This window comes from Micropterus salmoides, unplaced genomic scaffold (assembly GCF_014851395.1).
Source record: "Micropterus salmoides isolate LMB-PRFRI ecotype aquatic unplaced genomic scaffold, ASM1485139v1 Ms_hic_scaffold_6, whole genome shotgun sequence".
NCBI lineage: Eukaryota > Metazoa > Chordata > Actinopteri > Centrarchiformes > Centrarchidae > Micropterus > Micropterus salmoides.
In genome coordinates, this window is record NW_024044348.1 from 15,771,014 (window position 1) to 15,793,582 (window position 22,569).

The 22,569-nt window shown below is 37.8% G+C and overlaps 1 protein-coding gene across 3 annotated transcripts in view; it reads right to left on the reverse strand.

The window, feature by feature from the left end:
* Positions 1 to 22,569, reverse strand: part of gpc6a (glypican 6a) — a 285,802-nt gene that overhangs the window by 21,241 nt on the left and 241,992 nt on the right. For 2 of the 3 annotated variants that reach the window (XM_038701532.1, XM_038701530.1), the window contains exons 5-7: positions 19,776 to 19,906; positions 16,814 to 16,957; positions 14,127 to 14,156 (exon numbers count right to left, since the gene is read on the reverse strand). In XM_038701532.1, coding sequence (XP_038557460.1) covers positions 14,127 to 14,156; positions 16,814 to 16,957; positions 19,776 to 19,906 — 305 coding nt within the window. The remainder of the gene's footprint in view (positions 1 to 14,126; positions 14,157 to 16,813; positions 16,958 to 19,775; positions 19,907 to 22,569) is intronic. The other variant, XM_038701531.1, reaches the window with a different exon arrangement.

Sequence of the window (22,569 nt, forward strand, 5' to 3'; positions counted from 1 at the left end):
GAGTCTAGCCATGTTGCTGTATTGTTGTGGCAGGACCAAGAAAGCACAGGAACTTCAGAACTGGCCTCTTTCCTTTCACATAGACAAGAGCAGTCATCACAACTACATGTCGGGTGTGGGGAGGAATGGCTGACATGGGAAATAAAAAGCTTTGGTCTCTGGTCAAGTTCTTTTAAAGAGGCAGGGTTTGTAGCAGGATAAGACGGTATCAGAGGAGCCATTTGCTGGAACTTACACATGAGATCTCTTTCAGCTGCCACCTCAACTTTTAATGGCGCTTCTACCAAAAGCTCTGTGGCATTAGGTGGTACAGCACACCACTATTTTTACTGATGCAAACCCAAGGATTTAGATTTGTCCCAAATTTATTACTGCTCTAACTCACAACAGGTAAACCGGATAATGCGATATTTTACCCTTTTTCCTGATCATGTCTACAGCTAATTACATAATTAGAGGAGGCTCCGTAACCATAATATGTCCCACACATCTGTTAATTTCAGCAACAGGGAGTAGGTATAGTTGGTATGCAATTCACAACCTGTCCCCATGACAACTGTCTTACCCAATAACCTTCATGATTTTTACAGCACTGTGTTTTTGTTTGTGTGTGTGTGTGTGAGTGCGTGCGCCACTTGTTATCCCTGTAATTATATTTGCAATATAGTCATAAAAGGCTATTCTCATTTTACACCTTATGCTGTAGTATATGTTAGGATCTTTTAGACACTTTCAGTTCAAAAATTGAACTTCAGACATGCAGCTTCAATGGGAAATTATGAGTTAGAAAAGTGATGAAACACATTTGTGGGATCTAATCATCACAATCATTTTAGCTGGCGGTTTTTATAAACTGTAAATACAAAATTATTGAAATTTTCTCTCATGGGAACCTTGACAAAAGTGAACATGCATGGTTGCACTCAGTTTACAGTGTACACCGATCAACCATAACATTATGACCGCCTGCCTAATATTGTGTAGTCCCCCTTTTGCTGCCAAAACAGCCCTGACCCACTGAGACATGGACTCCACTATACCTCTGAAGGTGAAGATGTTAGCAGCAGATCCTCTAAGTCCTGTAAGTTGCGAGGTGCGTCCTCCATGGATTGGACTTGCTTGTACAGCACATCCCACACATGCTCAACTGGATTAAGGTCTGGGGAATTTGGTGGCCAACACCTTGAACTTGTTGTGCTCCTCAAACCATTCTTGAACCATTTTTGTTTTGTGGCAGGGCGCATAATTTTGCTGAAAGAGGCCACTGGCATCGTGGAATACCGTTTACATGAAAGGGTGTACATGGTCTGCAACAATCCTTAGGTAGGTGCTACGTGTCAAAGTAATATCCACATGAATGGCAGGACCCAAGGTTTCCCAGCAGAACATTGCCCAAAGCATCACACTGCCTCTGCTGGCAGGGCACTTTCGGCAGTGGACAGGGTTCAGCATGGGCACCTTGACTGCTCTGCAACTACATATGCAACAATTTACGATGTCCTGTGTGTTCTGACACCTCTCTATAGAACAAGAATAAACTTTTTTGGGAATTTGACCTACAGTAGCTTGTCTATTGGATCGGATCACATGGGACGGCCTTTGCTCGCCATGTGCATCAATTAGCCTTGGCCAGCCATGACCCTGGACCACTTTTGATAGGTACTGACCACTGCAGACCGGGAACACTCCACAAGACCTGCAGTTTTGGACATGCTGTGACCCAGTCGTCCAGCCATCACAATTTGGCCCTTGTCAGAATCGCTCAGAATAAAAAATGCATTTCGGTCCTGGCCTGTGTCTGATGCAGTTTGTAAAAGGTCAGCTGTTATCAGCTGTAATCAGGCTTGATCACATGAATAGATTAGAAAGATAAAACCTTCTAAAACGAGATCGGAAAATTGTGCACTTGCCTGGTGGAACTCTTAAAGGAAAAAGTGCACTTTTACACAACCAAATACATTTGTCAGTCTTGTCATCAGTTATCATGCGGCAGAGCAGGTGCTCAGTCCTGCTCTGGCTGAACAGACTTTTTCAAACCAGATATTGAGCTTAGCAGAGCTGCTTCAGTTTTGCACTAATATCACTGAGTATGTGTGTACATGGTGCCCTTAAATTACAGATTTCAGATTTCTGTCTTTTCACCTTTTCAATTGTGTTAAAATGTGGAAAGTTTAACAATTCATTATTGATTAAAACATTAACCTCAGTGTTAACACTAAAGATTCAATAAAGTATTCGTACACTAAGAAACTTAACTTTGACAAAAGTTATTTGCAACAACTGGATAAAACTAAGTGGGCTGTAATCTCCTCAATTGTTTCCAATTACATTTTACATGTTTTGAGAATTTACTTGTGACAAATATAATGAGACAGTCCACTTATTAAGTATCACAGCAAAATAATTTGATTTAAAAAAAGTGAAAAGATCCCAGTGCCCTGGTAAACCATTAACTATTATTGGAAAACAAGTATCAAAGATTTATAAACATGAACTGCATTAAGTTAATTACATTTTTTGGGAGTATTAGTATAAAATTCCTTTATGGGAAGATATATAGTTACACAACATTTGCAAGGAACTTTAAATTGCCTCGTTGACATGTGCTATACAAATACATCTGCCTTGCCTTACCTAATTGTATCTGCTTCTATGTTCCATGGTATTTTGGTCTTGTTCAAAAATGTGTATTTAGTTAGCAATAGTTTGTTTATCTGGGTGGTTTATCTGAATTTGATCCATTTAGCCCCCTGGTGGAAATGTTTTTTAAATAAATAAAAATGTAAAATGCAGTTTAGAAAGTTTGAGAAAAAGCATGTGTCCCTTCATAAGTCTTTGGAAGTAAAAGCTGATGTTGCTGGTCAGGTCAACACATGATAACGACTTGAGCATAGCATAATTTCTAGTACCTCAGTACCAACACCTCTGTTTTTATATATCACACACACACACACACACACATACAGTGTAGTATACACACTAACCCTAACTTTAAAGGCCTATATCTAAAACATGTACTATATATAGTGGAGCCCCACTGTTGAGAAAAAAAACTTGGCTTGGAAGACATTATTTCAGCTCTCTCTTCAATGGTCCAATGGAAAACGACATATTTGAATTTACACACAGAGACAAAGTATAAATCTGAAAACTGAACTTTGAGCCAACCAATGAGCATACTGTTTGTATATGTACATGCCCAGACTATGCTTGTCTCCAACTGAATAAATGTGCATAACAGAGCATTACAATGTATGAGGTAAATCTTATTTGCATAGAAGACGCTAGCTAAACCTAAATAACATATTATTTTTGTCTTTGATACATGTTTACTTTCCTATTGGACAAAACTGTTACTATAAAGCAGTAAAATGATAAGCTAACTGAGCAGTTTTAGTACAGCACATTCAGGCTAAACAAACTGTGACATGACTAATGTAAGCACAGATGGAAGTTTCATACACAGCTGGTTTTGTGTCCTATCCCAAGGGTAAACATACCAGTTGGGGGGGGGGTTTAATAAACAGATGCTTCTCTGTAAGGTAAAGTTTCTTAAGCAACATCATAAATGGGTTACAGTAAAGCATCAAAATCAATGCATGTGGACTCACAGGTGAAATATAAAGTATAATTGTTCTGTAGTGTTCAACATATGACATTGGAATGTATCCAACATTACACATAATTTGAAACCCCAAACCCTTAACTGATAAATACATTATTTTCCACACATCTATAATTCATGGATCAAATGAGTTTAAATTCCTTGAATGATGGTGTTAATTGAATTTTGCATTGAAATCTTGAGTCACTTTAAATATAAAAAATTCATGTGTTTGAGTTAGGCCATAAATTGACTAGCGAAATGTCCAGTGCATACTGGAACACACTCAAACCCCATTTATCAGTAAAACAGCAATATACAGGCATGGAAATTAATGAATAATTTACATTTAGGGATGGCATGAGTATTGACTGACCTTGGGCTAGTTATAGGCACAAAAACAACAGTGTAATTTGCTCCTTCGGATTTCTTCTTTCCTCTGGTGTCTAGCCTAAACAAATGCTCTGCAACTTCAATCAAACGTGAATACAGGATGAAATATGTAGCTCTGCTGGAAAGAGTGGCTGTATTAACAAATCTCAACCAAGAATCTGAGTTATCTAACCTTGATAAATATGCACAGATAGACCACAGGATCACTAGTCCACCAGTTTCTAGGTCACATGGACAACAACAGCATTGTAATGGTATTGTGGATTGAACCAGTCCCTCTGCACTGGGGGATTAAAATTATATAAAGCCAAGTTAAGACGCATTTTAAAAAGTAGGAATGTCTCCAAACGGAGGCAACACAAAATGGTCAGTCCCTTGTTATGCTCATAGCAATTGGGTTAGCTCACTTCAGACACAATGGCCCTGCATTTTGTGATTCAGTGATTTGAATAATGCACTCAATAGGATTTCCTTGGACACACTGGTTTATTTCAGCTTGCCTGCTTACCCACGTAGATGACTTTAGCTCACAAGGCTCTGCCGTGATAAAGCAAGGTAAACACACTCTACCTTTAGGCAGATGTGCTAACCACACTATGTCATGGGAAACAGTAGTGAGCTAAACAGCCTGGTGATGAGCAGTGAGGCAGGAGCTGAGGCAGATTCCAGTGCATTCTGTGGCTTTCTGGCAATGTCCACTGACAAGCTGCTCAGAGGGTAAAATAGCCAGGTTTGGTGGGCCAGTCCAGTCCAAATTTAGCTCAAGATGGGAAATTACTCTCATTTACATTGCAAGACAATGTGGTGTCTAGCTTGTAGAATATAAGAGCAGGTTAAGACTAGTGCAAGTTCGGTACTGTTGAACTATCTTGAATTATTGTGGGGATCCAGTGAATGGACTGTCAATAATATAAGAAGTCTCCTTGTTTGCATCTTGGCCATACTTCATACTTGCAGGTTCAGCTTTTCTTTGAGTGCACCAGCTCTGTTGCTATAAATAATAGCAACAGAGATGATCAGATCCTGTCTGTTGGCAATTAAGAAAAGGACATTTTCACTCACTGCTACACGACAGTCTAGTGATTTGTTAATTAATCAGATTGTCTTCAGGCCAGAACACTGAAAATGCTACAGCATCATAAGGCACACTGGCCACATGCAGCAGTATGTTAGTTAACCTTTTTATTGCATTGAGTATATATTTATATGAGATACAAGGAAAAGATATGTGATGAAAAGTATTGATGTTCACAATTCTATACTTTGGTGGCCCAAAAGAAATTCTGTGTATGGCATGTCTCCGGCACTTCTCCCTTGGCTGCAAGGTTTATTGTTAATCATTAAATTTATGTGGAAACACAAAATCAGTACTGTCCTCTACATTACATTTATTTATTTTAAGTGCAAACTACAGAAGCCTGCTAACAATCAACAAATAAAATAACCTCAGGGAGATGTACACTTCGGCACAACTCCAGGCTTTGTTGTCTCAGCCAGGTTTTTGAAAATCTGAAACAAAGTCTACATTTGTGGTATATTTCTAGGTGTGAAAGACTGTTATTGACGCTCATTACTTGAGCAGGTGAGACAGATTTAGAAATCTGATACGAAGTGTTTGTGCTATCTCAGTCAGAAGTTGTTGGAATAATGTCATGTGGCGCTCTTGTAGTGTAAGATTTGTGAAGACAGGTTCCTCGAAGAATGGGCAGAGATTGTAAAGGACACCAGGCAGAGGATCTGGACTACCTACCTAACAACAAAACATCACCATGGTTTTGTAATTTACCAGGGGGGAAGGCATGGATGTAATGATAAGTAAAGGGATGAAGCTGCCTTTAAACACTGAGGTGTTAGAAGGTGGCCACATTGATCTGTTGTGTCTGTCCACGCACATTAATCCTAATTAATTTTCAGAGACAGGTTTCTGTTGAGTGAGCATGACTGATTACACATCAGTCTCTGTCAGATTTCCCTCTCTTCTGACAGACAGAATCACCTCAGGACAGATGGATTCATGGCCCTTTATTAAGCCAAAGAGGTGAATAGTTAGATAACCCAGTTCACACCATCCCATTATTTTAAACTCATTATTTGGGGTCAAATGTAGATTTAAAAAAGCCCTGCAAAATATTGGAATGACTATATATGTTCTCTAACTCAATTTTTCATTTCCTGAAATCATTAATTTCTTTATTGCATGAACAAACAAAGCCTTACAGCATGTTACCTCCATTCTTTGGCCACCAAAAACACCTAACAGACAGAAAACATAAAACCAATTTGTGACAGTGTTGTTGCTCCCAATATATATACATAATACTATAGCAAGTACTATGGAGTTAAACTGTCTCACAACATCAATCCCTGGCTCTCCTGTTTTGATGAAGTACACACACACACACACACACACACAATGGCAATACGTATTTAGTGACATTAATTTAGGATAAATTCAAGGAGAAAGAGAAAAGGGACGGGATATTGATGGGGTAAATATCAGCTACACCTTTTTGGTCAGAATACACTTGTTTTGATTTGATTTGCCACTAACAATGACTTATGATTATTTATTTACTATGTATTTATATGTGTTTTTGAGTTGTATAATGTTTTGATGTATAATAATAAGCCCAATGCGGGGTTACTATTGTATAGAGCTCGACCAACTGGGTTTTTGATATGAAAGGGAAAACGAGCAGATTTTTGAGCTAGTATTTAGATTTTGAAAATGATTTTGATAGTAGCCCCTTTTCCTGTATAAACTACACTTAGAACAGGCAGATTTTGAAAGCTGTTCTGAATGTGGACTATAAGACCTTTTCCTAAATGGATTATGTTAATAAAATAGATTACAGTCTCAACAACTTAACATGTAAACAACTGCACATAAATAAATATTTGCTGCTGGAAGGTGCAATTGTTTCAGCCACCTGTAAACAGAGAGTGAGAGAGAATAAGCATGTGTATTTTACCTTACACATAATTTGCTGTAATTTCAATGTAGCATAATTCACATCTAGTTTATCCCTGTACCCGCACTCTTTAATAATATCCAAAGCTACAAGAAACCATTTCCCAACCACCATCTGTCTAAATCATGCCGTCTACGATACAGTGTGCTGCTGTTGAATGCATCTAATCCTAAAACATGGCATTGGCTTTGTGGCTAATTTAGCAACGGGCAGCGTTAGCTGCTGTAATGTTACGTGATTTTAGAGAATATTTAGAAGTGATCAACTAAGGACAAATGAGGACCATTCGCTAGAACTGCCACACTGTTTCAGAAATAAATCTACAATCACGTCTGTCAGCAGCTTAGCCTCCAACTCTCAGCTACCGTAACATTAAACATGCTGTGGTGAGCCGGGAGGAAGCCGGGAGAGGGCTGAGAAAAACGGGAGGGTTAGCAAGTCATGAATGTTTTCAGGAGAGGAGAAGTAGGGATGGAACACTCGATACTGATGTGGCGACGCTGTGTTGAGATGTTTGGAAACACTGCTGTGCGTCCCCCCCCCCTTTTCGACAGGTCACACACCTACTGCTTCTATGCTTGATTCACAGTGTTTGGAACAAACCGCACATCTGCCTCTAACTTCCAGAAGGCTTAAATGTCAAGCAAAAACATCCCAACTTCGAGGGTTTTACTGAGAGAAGAAGTTTTCGATATATAGCGACATATAGAGGAATTGATATCCGTGATAGTTTGGCTGGATATTAGTATATTAATTTATAAGTCAATGAGAGACATGAGGATAAATTTTGTGACATATAGGCCTATAGCCTAGTGATAGAGATAGCGATAGCGACAGATAGCACTAGTGTGTATATAGATAGATAATAGAAAGTGATGATTAAGATGGAGAATCCATGTAGAGATCCAAATCTGTTGTGAAAATATCTGACAGATGCTTTTGTTCCAAGGACACATGATCCTTTGATTTATTGGCAGGAGCGACGTGTATCCGCACCTGTATATGATGGCAAAAAAATACTTCTGTATGCCATCAACAAATGTTCCATGTAAACAAATTTTTTCCAAGGCTGGGGATGTCATTTATGAAAAAAAAACAAAAAACGACTTAGCCCCAAAACAGCAGAATATTTCTGAATAACATTCTTGACATATAACAAATGTGAGACATTGTTCTACTTTTAATTCTTGAAAAAACTTCAACTTTTACTCAGTTAAGGATTTTTAATATGAGTAACTGATTGAATAATAATGAGTGCTGGTTATTATTAATTATTATTACACTAGGGCCTATATCTTTCCTGCTATTTATCATTACACTCTGTTAATAAGCTACTGTATAATACTGTAGATATCCACATTTATTATCATGTATTATTATATTCTTAGATTTGTATATTTTATTATATTCTCTACTCAATACCTTCAACTATTATTTCTATTACATTTATGCCTTGCGAGTATCTGGAACAAATAATATATCCTCAGGGATCAATAAAGTATTCCGATTCTAAAATATGAATAGGGTGTGGCAATGGAGAAGTGGAGAAGACACATTGCTTTGGTGTGAGAGACCTGCGTTTGATTCCCACTGTGACACATCCACCAATGTGTCCCTGACACTTAACCCCTAGTTGCTCCAAGGGCGTGCGAGCTCTGATATGTATAGCAATTGTAAGTCGCTATGGACAAAAGGGTCAGCTAAATGACTGATTCATTTGTGTTTGTGTTTGTTTGTTTGTTGTATGGTGATTTCTCCAAAATCCTGTTGATATCAAAAGTGACCAGTAGATGTCACAGTGGAGATGGGTGTCGAAATGTTTCGAAGCCACAATTCCGGCACAATTGCTTTGAACGTTTCACACTGTTTCAAAAAGCCTCGCTTTGCCCATCACTACGGAGAAGTGATTGGGGCTACTTTCATTATTCTTATTTAAGTCATATAATTAATGTGACAAATGACTGACTCACTGCTAAGACAGCCTGCTGCGGTAGGCTCCGGTAGACTCCAGTGAACTGTTTTTTTTCTTGTGCAACAGTGTTGTTAACAGAGGACCTGCAGAGCGCCCTCTGGTGGGCAAACTATGCAACACTCATGACATAAGTAAAGGATCTGACTCTTTATTTATTTTTTAATACTCAAATATTGGTTATAAATGCTGATGCTGATTAAATGCAATTTGCTCATATCGATAAATCAGTCGGGCTCTGCTACTATATACATAAAAAAAAAAAAAAACAGTATAGAGCAAAAAAGGAGCTAGCAGTCAACTTTTAATAATTTGATTTAGGAAAAAGTAGTGTAGCACAATACCTAACCTGTCTTAATCACAGGTTTTGAAAGTAACATGATCTCAGGTGGCATAGCCTGCACTCTTCTATAGTCGTATGTTATTTAAAAATGTTTTTAAAAAATGTTCTGACACCACAAAGTATACATTTATTTTTTTTTACAAGATCTTTGTCAGCACAATGTAATAGAGATTTTAGAAATGCCAACAGCATTCACACCCCATGGTTGTTACTGCTGCTTAAACACTATCTCAGCATGCCCAGTACACCGAATTAGCATTCCAGTGCGATTAACTGGTCTTAACACTTGTTCTTTTTTTTTGCCTGCTGATCTGCACAGAAATTGTGGCTATTAAAGAGAAAAACTGTAGAGAGCAGATCTGTAGTACATGCCAGAATTTCATTAGAGCTGTAACTGGATCCATTGTATGGCATGACTCATGAATTTTACCAATTTGGCCGTTTTACCATCGGTCATAATTGGCAGTTGTGTCTGCATAGCATTGGGCGGAGTGATTTCTCAATGACTGATTACTTTGGCAGGAAGAAACTTTCATGTGGGAATAGTAATTTCTTCTCCCATTCAGAAGCTGAGGGATGTTCAGCCGTGGGTTTCTTTCCATGCATTCAAATTCACAACGTGTTTCCCTAAATCCCCATAAAACCCTTTAGTCCTCTCAGTATAGTGTGGCTACAATAACAAATGCACATTAAAGTATAGATATGTGGTGCCTATCAACGCTGGATTACTGTGATTGATTGAAGAAATAAAACACTGATCATTTAGTTTACACTTTTTCCTTCCTGAGAAAAATGGTTGTTGCCAGATCGTTTCCCTGCCCTGGCACTCTGCTGAAACGTGAAATGGAGCGTGGAGAAATGCCTGGCCAATACTACTGACTGATTTACTTTCTTTCCAACTGCATCCCCATTTCAACAGTGCTCACCAACAAACAACCCATTAGAGAGGTTCAAAATATTTTGAAATTGGTCAAATAAATCAATGATGGAATCCCATCAGGACATCCTTCACATTCCTTCTATGAGCATTTCTGTAATGGAGAAATTGACAGTAATGTCCTGTCAGCAATGTTAGTTTAAGCTGACAGAGGACAAAGTAATTTCTGTCAGATTTGTGTCATTAGACATCTGCTTATCATTGGCAAAATAAATGAAGAATATACATGTTGGTGTACACCCAGGGCGTGGACTTCTTATCAACGTCCTCAGAATATAAATGTGAATGTGGAACACACGGTAGAGGATATGCTCCAATACTACACTGTACACTGAACAGTTTTAATTACTCAACAGTGAATAACGACTAATGAACAGAGGGATGAGTTGGCTTACTTCATATCAACATAACATTTTACCTGCTAGACAGAGCACCTTATTTTGAGAGTAAAGCAGTCTCAATCATATTCATCAGTGTTGTCAAATCAAGGCTAAGAGTCTGCTGCCATGCTAGCATCACTATGAGGCTGTATTTTAGGGTGACCAGACGTCCCCGTTTTCCGGGGACAGTCCCTGGTTTTGGTGGCCTGTCCCCGTCTGGAGATGTCCCCGGAAATGTCCCCGTTTTTAACTGTGTGTTAATCATAGAGTGTATAAGGTGTTAACAGACAGTGAATGCTGTCCATGGGAGTGCGCGTAGGATGTCAAGGCTGTATCGCCCAGTCTTTATATGACTACAGCTGCTTTTATCTGGATCAAACAGACATAACGTGCAAATACACATCAGCTTATGTCCATGGTATGTCTTTGTGATACTTTAACATTTCTTTTAACGGAGTATGTTTGCAGTTTATAGCGTAACCAGGTATGACTTTTTTTTATTATTATAAGCAATAATAGAAGCTGTTGTTGCAGATGGATTATGTGTTTGGTAGGCCTATGTCTAATATCCTTGTTTATATTTGGAAAAGCCTATAATTAACATGACTTGCTGCTGAGTTACACAGTAGGCTACATAAAATAAATATGCAATTATTTAACTCGCTGTGTGCCAACCAATCCAGTCCTTTTTACCTGTTGAAATAACTTTAAATGGCCAATACAACCCATGTAATGCAGTATTCCACTTGCCAGAAAGTGATTGCAGCTTCTACTTATTGACTGAAAGGTTATTTTTGCCTCAAAATTACTTGATTTCTTTCAGAAGAGTTGTATTTGACAGATTATAAAACTGAAATTGTCCCTCTTTTTCAATTAATTTATAATAAGAGTATAGCCTATATTTTAATGACATAGGCTACTGACCACCAAACCAAAAATGTCCCCAGTTTTCATTTCAGAATTCTGGTCACCTTACTGTATTTAGGTGCTAGAGCTAAACGCCAACGTCAGCTAACAAGATAGTAAGTAAGATAGTTAGCATAATAATATAATTAGTTTACCATGTTCACCATCTTAGCTTTCTAACATTAGCTAATTAGCACTAAACAAAGTACAGTTGAGACTGAGGGAAATGCCATAGTTTTACAGGTATTTGGTCACAACCAGCTACAGAAAGTACAATACTGAACTGATGACTGCACTAGTTGAAAAGTCAAGGGATCATCCTGCCATCTAGACATCTCACTTAAAACCACACGTCAACCTTGTGCTGGTGCTCTAGGAAAAGCAAGGGGATCACCAAAGTCAGTTGGCTGCATCCTCTGGGGACTATTAATGTCTGTACAAGGGTTCAGGGCAATCCATCCAATAGTTGTTGAGAAATGTCAGTCTGGACCAAAGTGGTGGACCGACTGACCAACAAAGTAGATCCTAAAGCCATGCCACTTGCAATGTTACAAAATGTGAAAACCCTGAACTGAGCCATAAAACTATACCACAGTCAGTTCCTAGTACAGTAATTTAAAAAATTCAGATTTAGATTTAGTGGGTTTGTAGCTGACATTAATTTTTTTTAAATTAAACATCAAAGCCTCTGTGGGCTGTCATCAATTTTATGATTTACATAAATGATAACAATACACTATAAGCACACAAACTATCAAAAATGATTCGTAAGGACAGTGTAACAGCCCTCTCTGACTCTAAGATAAACTTTCCTTTGAATTAGAAGGAGAAGGTCTTTCAGTCCCAGTGATGAATCAGCAGCACAGAAAGATAAATTTAATTGTAAAAACTGTAGGGCCATACCATTAATATACATTATACAGTATCACACAGTGAATTAGGGTACAATTGTATGGGGGAATAGTCCAGTAGTCTCACTTTGTCTGACAGACGAAGCAAAATGCACTAAGACAATCATAAATCAAAGCGCATGCTCAACAAGCCAGAATTTCAATCAGTACAACTATTTGTATTTACAGTACATTTTGTCCCCATAAATCTATGGTAAAACTTACATAAGCCAGCTACAGGACTCTTCATAATAAACCAACCAAGACAGAACTCGTTTAGCTTTAAATCGTTAAGCAGTGAGTTGGAAAAGGAAGAGGATTAGACATCATGTAAACACTTGTTTCTAATTCAGTTCTGATCTGAGATGGCAGATGTTAGACTAGGATGTTAGAGATACATTAGCAAAAATCACCCGAAAACAGAACAAGTTTGAAAAATGCTACAAAGTGATTTAAGAGGAAACCACTCTTGACTAAATATATAAGTAATGATGACTGAGAGCTTTACAGCCGTTCATAAATGTCAGTGCTCAGTTGTAATCACAGTCATATTTACTAAACCTTTTGCTTTTCGTTTCTGTGCCTGAAGCCATTCAATGTTTTTATCAAACTAGCTGATCTCAGACAAATTCCGCCACTAAACTGCACCTTTTGACATTTCCTTCATTCACAAAATGCGTGCAGAAGCTGGTCCAAGTCACTGATTCTGAAATTAGCTGCTGTCTTAGCAAATTAGACCCAAGTGCATGCAGACTGTGAGTGTAAATTAAACAAAGGACACATACATTTTGCACTGTGATTTCATGTACATAAATCTCCCCTTCGACAATTCACGTTACATTTGCCGACAATTCCAAAAGGTGGTGTAACTGGTTGCTGACTAATTAGCACCAGCCACCAGTCAAATGCTGGTAAAATATGGAAGTGACTGGTAGACACAAAATTATGATTACTATTTTACTAATTACTATTGGCTGGCTGGTTTAATAACATTATGTGTCAGTGGATGGAAGATGTTTACATTTTAAAATGTCCCCTGCTCAACAGCATCCTTCAGATTGTCCTGAATGATAATCAGTTGATAGGTTCAGAGAATTTGCTTTAGCCCATCTACACCTATGTGTGGAATCCAAAACATTCAACCACAACATCAAGCAATAACAAGAGAGCACACACTGTTTCTATTTCACAAGGTCACAGCTGGGGCATGACCTTATCCCAGCATGCACTTGAAAAAAAGCAAGGACACACCCTTTATTCTTTGCTAGGTCATCACAGGGTTAACACACTAACATATGCCAATCGAACCTATGGGCAAATAATAACAAAAAAAATCTTCAGTCTACCTGAGCTGCATGTCTGAAGGAAACCCAAAGAGAAAATGCACAATTAAAACAAGAAGAGCAATGGCAGAGATTCAAACTCATAACCTTCTTGCTGTAAGACAATAACAGTCCTAAACACTGAACCACCACAGTGCAAGTCTATATTATTTAAGACAAAATAAGAAAAGGAGAAAGACAGTTATAAATATTGACTTCAGCAGCTTACTTCAATTCCAGACTGGAAAAAAACATGTAATTCAACTAAAATAAATAAACAGCCATGTCACAAACAAGAAATCAATATCAACTTTGAATAATGTAACGGCGTGGAGCTCTATGGGCAGGTTGATTAAAACACCACAAGACAGATGACTTGGTGAAAGTAAGAGAAGGAATGAAAGGCTTACACTGTGTTGCATTGTCCTCCACACAACCCTCTGGGAGCAGCAGAGAAATGAAGAAGAAAGAGATTTAATTGGACATCGGAGAAATAGAGAGACTGAGAGGGGAGAATAGAAGCACAAGAATGTCTATTAGTTAGTGAAGCGAAAAGTTAAATGATAAATGGTCCGCTGAAATATTCCATCCACCAGCCTCATCTCACTATGAGATTTGGTACCTCAAACCATTTTATTCACAATAAATTTCCCACTGTGAAATCAGTTTAAAATCTACTGCAATCAATGCAAATACTGGGACCTGCATACAAACAGCAGCGTTACATGGATAATTAGTTTGAGGTGGTCTAATAATAGTAGTTATTTCATTCAATGCAATCAACTCAGCTATATACATAATTACTTTTTACATTTGTGTCTAGCACAGACATATTTCAGTATTATACCCATCCTGCCTCATCAATTAACACAAGGAAATGCAGACACAGAGTGGGTGGTGAAGTCCCAGAACAACCCAACTCACTTTTCTTAGAAGAATCTTTCCCTTCTCCATTCCTCTTTTACAAGAAATTGGCCTGAGAGCATGTAAACACAAATTAATAAAGATAGGGAAACCAGTTGTTTCCTCTGCTTTTGCCTTTTAGTATTTTTTTCCTTTCACGCCCTTTTGGATGTGTAGAATTTTACAGATTTTACAGATATGCTGAATTCTAACATATTAAAGTGTAGGGGCCTACTAAATACAGTTAAAAGAAAAGACTGTTTCTTTACATGTGGGATCTTTAATGGGAAAACTACAACGTCCATGATGCTTTGCTCTTTGTGAATTCCAGTGTCATGATAACTTAACCAATGTAATTTCAACTTCAGTACAGTTCTGAAGGTGAGCTTAGTAGTTCCACAGTGGAGGCACCGCGCTATTATTGTTCTTACACACATTGTTTATTTGTTGTCTATGCCTACTTATCCTGCCTGAAGTCACTTACCGAATATTAGTAAACAGGGAATATTTAGCCAGCTCGCCATCAACAGCTAAGAACCCAGGATCCTGTTTAACACACTTTTAATATAGTAGCCCGGTGTGATTGTAAGGTACACCTTAGGTCTTGTTTGATCAGCTCTACTGTTACTGGTCTAAAGGGTTACAAAAGGATCAAGCCATGTTTCACAAAACCATTGTAGTACACTTAAAGTGTTTATTTCTTAAACTTATATATAGAATTTAGTATAGACTACTTATAATGACAGACACAATACACTTGGCAGCCTTTAATCTGCTTCTTTGCTACTACATATTTTCCATTTTAATCCTGTCAAACAACTTATACGGCAGGTGATTATCAACTGTGCCTTTTACTTAAAAAGGACAATAATGTATTTAATAAATGGATTTGCCAATTGGAGAGAGGATTACAGACATATTTGTTAAATGGATTGGTCAAAGGACAAATCGGTATCGTAAAAAAGAAAGAATGTTTAATAGTATCTAATCCATGGCCTGACATGTTGTAGTTATTATTCCACTGAAATGTCTTTCAGTGGAATCTATTCATAACACTAACGTTTTTGTTAAAGAGATAAATTCAAATTCAAACAAAACCAATTACCATACTGTATGTTACTCATTATCTCTGCTTACACTACAGAAGTTTGTTTTAATTACCAGTCCTCCTTTAAACATCAGAGTTGTGGGATGTGGTTTAACATCTTGTCAACTTGAGGGCCTCTGTGTTGCTATATAGAGGAGCTTGACACAGACAGCCTCCTACACATTGTGTTTCAGTGGCGTGAGATGGTGCAATGGATCTTTTCATAGCCTCAATTAATGTCTTAGGATTTGTCATCGTCCTGAAGTTGGGTGGGTGGATGTTGAATCTGTTTTCTCTTTAAGACTGATTCTCAGAGCAGTGCAGTTTCTGGGAAAAGGGCATAGGACTTTTTTGTGATTAGCTACATTTCATAATCTGTTCTAGTGGTTTCTTCACTTTTCCTGCAGTAATACGCACTGAGGAATATATCCTACACAAAATGTCTAAGTAGGTTATGTGGAAAAGCATGTGGCTTTTTGACATCTCTGCAACCTCTAGCACTGAGAGTGTAAGAAAGTGAAATATTTTAACTCTGTGTCTATGTGGACTACATCAACATGGATTTATAATGATTTTTCTTGGACTCTTCGAAGGCCTCTATTTTTTTCTGGCCTTTAGCCTTGAGCCCTGGTAAGTTGGCCTTAAGTTCAGTATGCCTCCACCAAGTCTTGTACTCAACACAGTTCTGGAAAGCTCTGAAAATCAGCTGAGCTGTTGAAATCTGGAGTGAGAAAGGAAGAATAAGACATCTTCTACAGACTTCTCTTATAAAATCATCATGATTTTTCAGCTTCGTCCTTAATTAGGCTTCAAAGCCACCAATGATAGATTTATTTGATTTATATTATTCATTATTTTAGGAATGCATTGGATTTATCTCACAAATGATCCGACCAAAGATTAATTTCTACTTTACTGAGCATTTGCATGCCTATTTTTTTATCCTATTGTTAATTTTGATAGTTTTTTCACCATTTCTCTTTCGATTTAACACCATAAATGGCCTGTAAAGATTTTTTATATTTTATTTTGCTATTCATTAATTTTTTATATGTATCCCAATTGCATTTTACAATATTGGCCTTCTTTTCTTGTCTCTGAACGTACCAGTCTATCCAAGCTTGTTCCAGCTGCTGTGGTTGGCCTCTCCTCAGGGGTGTAGGGTCTGAAGCGAGCACTGAACACATCTGAGATGCCACGTGCAGACCTGCCTATTCCTGATGGCTTTGGTTGGCCACACCCTTGAAAAACCTAAAATGAACAGAGGGAGATACAATTACCACAGAGAGGGGGCAAGCACAAGGGAAACATGAAAGAGGATGCAGACTGGTCAATGTCTAAAGAGTATTTAGCATTTACAGTATCTTGAGGATATTGCCTTGTTTTGCAATATTAACACAATCTTTATTCTTTAGTCTTAGATGTGAGCTTCTCATGGCAGTGCAAAGCTGCATGAACTCTACACGGAGCCTGAGATAAGTCTATTTCTTTTTTAGAATAGACATCCAGTTTGATCTGTGGTGTATAACATATGTGCATTTGACCATTACAGTTTAACATAATGCTCTGTAGCTGGGGACAGTGAACCCTTATGGGGACAGTGAACCCTCCTATAGAACTTGACCCCTGACTCAGAGCTGGAGAGAGGCACAGCGAACCCTTAAGGGGAAGTAATGATTGATGGGTGTGCAAAGAGTGAACCCTACTATGAAATTTGACCTCTGACCCAGTGGTAGGGGGAGTAGAGGTTAGTGTGTATGAAGGGACTGTGCCCTTATATGGTTTTTAGCAGAGACCTAAACATGTCCTATATAAGCTGTGTTCGATGTACAGAGAGACAGAGTGGCCATCGGGCTGGGTCACTCTCCAAGCTGCTGCAGAGCTTGTAATTGATGCTGAATTCGTTGATGTAATAAACTTTTATAATCAAGAACAGTGTCAAGCGGATTTCTTCTCAACACATCATCGCAGCATTATCGTTCGGACACCACAGATCCCACAAACGTTGTAGTTTGCCTATATCACTGGCATTTTTCCCTTGAAAAGCCTGTGTCAATTTGCTCACAGCACCATTCTGGACTGTGATTTGAGATAGAAAACTATATAGAAGCAGCCTGGAACCAATGCTGTCTATCAGTGCCAGAGTCTCCTTTCACAGAAAGTGTCATATTGGTGGCAAAAGATGACTTAACCCTTGATATGTTGTTACTCGCTTGCAATTGAAAGCCATTGTTATGACATAGTATCGTTAAAACGAAACAGACCTTATATATTTGACCATTAACTTCTAGGTCAAAAACACTCTTTGGCAAATTTAACACAAGAATACAATCAAAATTGTTAGTGTATGAAACAAATGAAAGTATTTGTTTTTAATGTGGCCGATAACATATCTTCTTCCATGTCATGAATTGGCCTGTTTTTTATGAAAGATTTTGTATAGACTGCTGAGTGACACACAGAAAATAACTGTATATCAGAGAACACTGTACTCGTGGACAAACACTGAATGTTACAAAGGGACAGTAAATAAAAGTTTTATTGTATATGCTGAGACAAAAATAGAAGTGCAGATCTATTATTACTTGAACCTCACATTAATCGATATGTAGTTCATAGAGGTTCATTGTGAGAATAAATTGTTTTCAGTTGGCTTGGTCTCAACAGGCTCTTAGGGCCCAAACAACACACCTCCAAACAGCACAGCTCATTAGCATTCCTCTCTGGCCTGTCTGCTGGCCCCTGGCTCAGTATGTGATGGAGCACTCTAATGTGCTACATGGCTGTCAAGACAAGAGGCTGTCTTTTCTCTAATATTTATCAATTCGTCACCGTGATTACAATTCCATCGTCCTGAACATCACACAAGCAGGAATGAAAGTACAATGCAACTTGGCCTGACATATTCTGCAGAGCTTGGTGATTGGGGAAGGATTACATATGGTTAAAATGTGAATGTGGGGAAAGATTGTAATCTCAGAGCAATCTGTCAGGCACAACCTTGCACGGATGGCGCGTCAAGTACAGAGACAATGGGTACAGTTGTAAATTGCAGCCCCGTTGATATGGAAAAGAATGAGACATCTAATTCACACTGACCTTTGTAACTCTGGCATGGAGATAGGCCAGCATACACCAAAGGATCAGAATAAAACTTTGAACTAAAAAACCTTTTGACAAGAAAGACAGTGAAAAACAATTCGGTGTGTGATAATATGCTGATTGAGCTGCCTCAAATTTAAAACTATTGCAAAGACTGATTAGCAATTTGAACTCTGAAGAGACTGAAGAGGAAATTAGTTGCGTCTCTTGCATGATAAACTGTCTCCTCTTAAAAAAAATCACCTTTATATACTACTAAGTGTTTTGCCAATTACATTTTGGAGGAAACGTGTAGACCAGTTCTCATCTTGCATCCCAGGTGTGGTTAGGTTTAGACCACCAAAACACTTCAGCTGCGTTCAGACTGCAGGCCACTGTGACCCAATCCGATTTTTTTGCCCATATGTGAAGCAGATCTGATCTTTTTATGACAGTGTGAACAGGCCAAGTCACATGAAATCTAATCTTTTCCAGTTCGGATTTGGACTTTGTGACAGATACATTCAGGAAAAATGTTTCCTCACCATATTGATAAAAGCTTATTGTGATGTGGGATGTATGTTTGTTTGAAAATCTTTGCTTTTATTAATCAGTAGTATATAAACATGATTTTTAGGAGACATGGTTGTGCATTGAAGCCTGTCACTGTGTTTTAGAAACCATCCAACATATACTGAAGTTAAATTTTATATTTAAATTTTCTGGATTAAAAATAATGTTGCAACATTTAGAAATAACTAGGTTGAAGTAGATACATGCAACTCACTTAAAACGCTCATTTCCCCTTATCTTTTTCTTTTCACATTTTGTATAGTGTCATTGTAATTGTCCTGTCTATTGGTTTGTTTCCTGTAAATCTTTGTTATCCAGCATTTTGCACAAATTAATTAAATAAAAATGTCTTAAAAAATTATTTATGAATGCAGTTTATGTTTTCAGTGTAAAGATATATTACTTTATACAGTACCTTGGCTGACACTTGCATGCTGTTGTCCTGCATGGTCATTATAGCCTCAGAGATCTTGATGTCAACTGGCTCTATAACTGCCTCAATGTTGAAGGGTCCCTCCAGTCTGTCTGCCACCAGTAACATAGCATCTGTCATAACAGAGAGGACACATGTCAGCTCAGAGATATTAAACACTCAAACACAGAGAAATTTTACTACTTTTGTTTACACACACACACATCAATATGTTCACGTCATCTTTGAGCAGTAACAATACTCAATGAGAAACCCTCAGGGTTCTGTGCTCCATCATGTGTCTTTGACATAGGTCCAAGTAAGAGTACAAAGAACGGGGCCTTCTCCAAATGTGTTGACTGCCAATAATTACAAACACAAAAGGAACCTGCCAGTACCTTCATCTAAACACACAAACACACAGAGTCAGGGAGATAGAAGAACTCTGCAGGATATGTGATATCAAGTAGAAATAAAATTCCAATGTGCTAAATTTACAAATAGCTTATACATAAAACAAATCATTGATTTGCATACATGGCAATCACTCCAGTTACAGAGAATGACAAGACTTCTGATGTATTCATCTATCCATCCATCCATCGTCAACCGCTTATCCTGCGTACAGGGTCGCGGGGGTATTCATCTATTTGCTTTAGTATTTCTAGACTGTGAAAGTATGTCATTAAATAAATAAATTCATGTCTATATATCGTGCTATTTTTTACTTTTTAATTAGATCTCAGACACATAGTACTTAACTTAATTCTTTCTGTCAAACATGAGGTCCATAGGACACCAAAAGCAGGCAAATACTTAGCTTTACCATTTTGCATCACTGATGGTAAGTGATGAAATAAGGTACAGTATTATATTTGTTGTTTCTTTGTCTGTTTGCCAAAACCCAAACCTCTCACATCATCTAATCATGTCTTTAGAAAAGATCTATATTTTTCTCTGTGCCAAATGAACAGGTACAATAAAAACAGTCAAAAAAAGAGAAAAACTAAACAAAAAACAAAAAACAGGGACCATGACCTTATTACTCTGGATGAGTCTTGGCATGAATCAATACCTAAACAGATTACCCACCAAACTGTCACTTTATATTTTCATTAAAACAATGTGATATTAATATGTTCATATAGAGGGATGGTCTTATCGATCGTGTAAGCCTGGGAGATATCAGCTGTGAAAATAATGTGTTTGATATTTTCATTAGACTCCATCTTGTCACTCAAAAAAGTAATTGAAAGTCCAGCAAGTCTTATTTGAGGGGTTAGCACTGGTTAATTGGTAAGGGCAGATAATTTATTATTTGTTCAAACTTGCAAAATAGTCTGTAATCGGGACCTTTCTTTTGGAATACATGGGTTCTGACTCTAGGATCAGATTTTGTTAGAAATTCAAAGCAGAATTCAGAAAATATTCTTATTTTTAAATAATTTACACAGAGGAAGAAACCAAAATACAATTCCTAATTATTTCCTTTTAAAGAAAAGTACAAGTATTAAAGAAAAGGGATAGAGATATTCCATCTGTTATTGTCAACAAATTCAAACACAACAGTGCTTTACTCCGTCTCTGAATACATTCTGACATCCCCAGTCTGTCTGTGACACTTACTTGCAAGCCAACTGGTTTCTACTGAAGATTAAATCTTTAAAATCACAAATACAGTTTATACTTTCATTTTGAAAAAAAGGCTAAATAAATTGAAGAAGTTGGGCACTGTAGTTTTTAGCCAGCAGTAGTCAAACTTGAGTAAATTGTGGTTATTTTGGGACTTTTTCCAGCTGTGGAATTGATGCACTAGTAAATGTTTACAGATGCAAGTATGTGGGATCAACTCAAAATAAATTACAGTGCCAAGGTTCATCATACAAAGGAACATATATAGCAATGCAAGATTATGGCACAGAGGCTACACAGAAAATACTTTTTGTGGAATTTGTTGACAATAAGAAAACTATAGTAAGTTATCTGCTGCTGTCTTATCATTGTCAAGGTTTCGTTGTGTCAGCACAGTTTACAATTCAGTTTCAAAATATCATCAGTGAGCTGTGAGAAAATTTGGGACTTTGGGAGCTACACTAAACTGATCACTTCAAATCAGGGCAAGAAGTCCTCATACATAAACGGCAAACCAGGTTATTGGTCACTTCCATAGTGGCATGACTGATGATGAGTGTTTTCTGATATGCCACTTTGTGGTTCAGGTATAATTATGTTTAGGCAACTGCTTTACCATAACCAAACTACTTGGTTATGGTTAAAATGTTGCTATATTGGTTGAAGGAAACCAATACTGGCTGACTGCTGGCATGAACTCTCGAGTGTCAAAGCTGCACTTTTAACATTGTGTATTGTAGCTTGGTATGGAAACTTATTCAGTAAGAAAAGCTTGGGAGCCTTGTAAAATTGACAAATGAGATCATTGGGGTAAGTCAGGTATAGCTCTCACAATTATAGTGTAACAGGCTGGCGCTGAGGAAAGCCAATACCATTCAAGATTGTCCCGGCCAGCCCTTGCAGAATGAGTTTGAGCTCCTGCCCTCAGGCTGGCATTTCAAAGTGCCTGTCATGAGACCTAAGGAACATAAAGTCTCCTTCTTCTCAGTGGCTATTGACAGGACAGGATATTAAGCTCACCCGCTTGACTGGGGGGAGTGATTTAGAGGACAGGTGAGTACAGAGAAGAGAGCACTAGCCTGTTTAAAGAGAGGTGAATTAAAAGCATAAAGATTAATACTCAAACCTGGTATTGGCAATTAACATTGGATTAAGTTGTAAAATT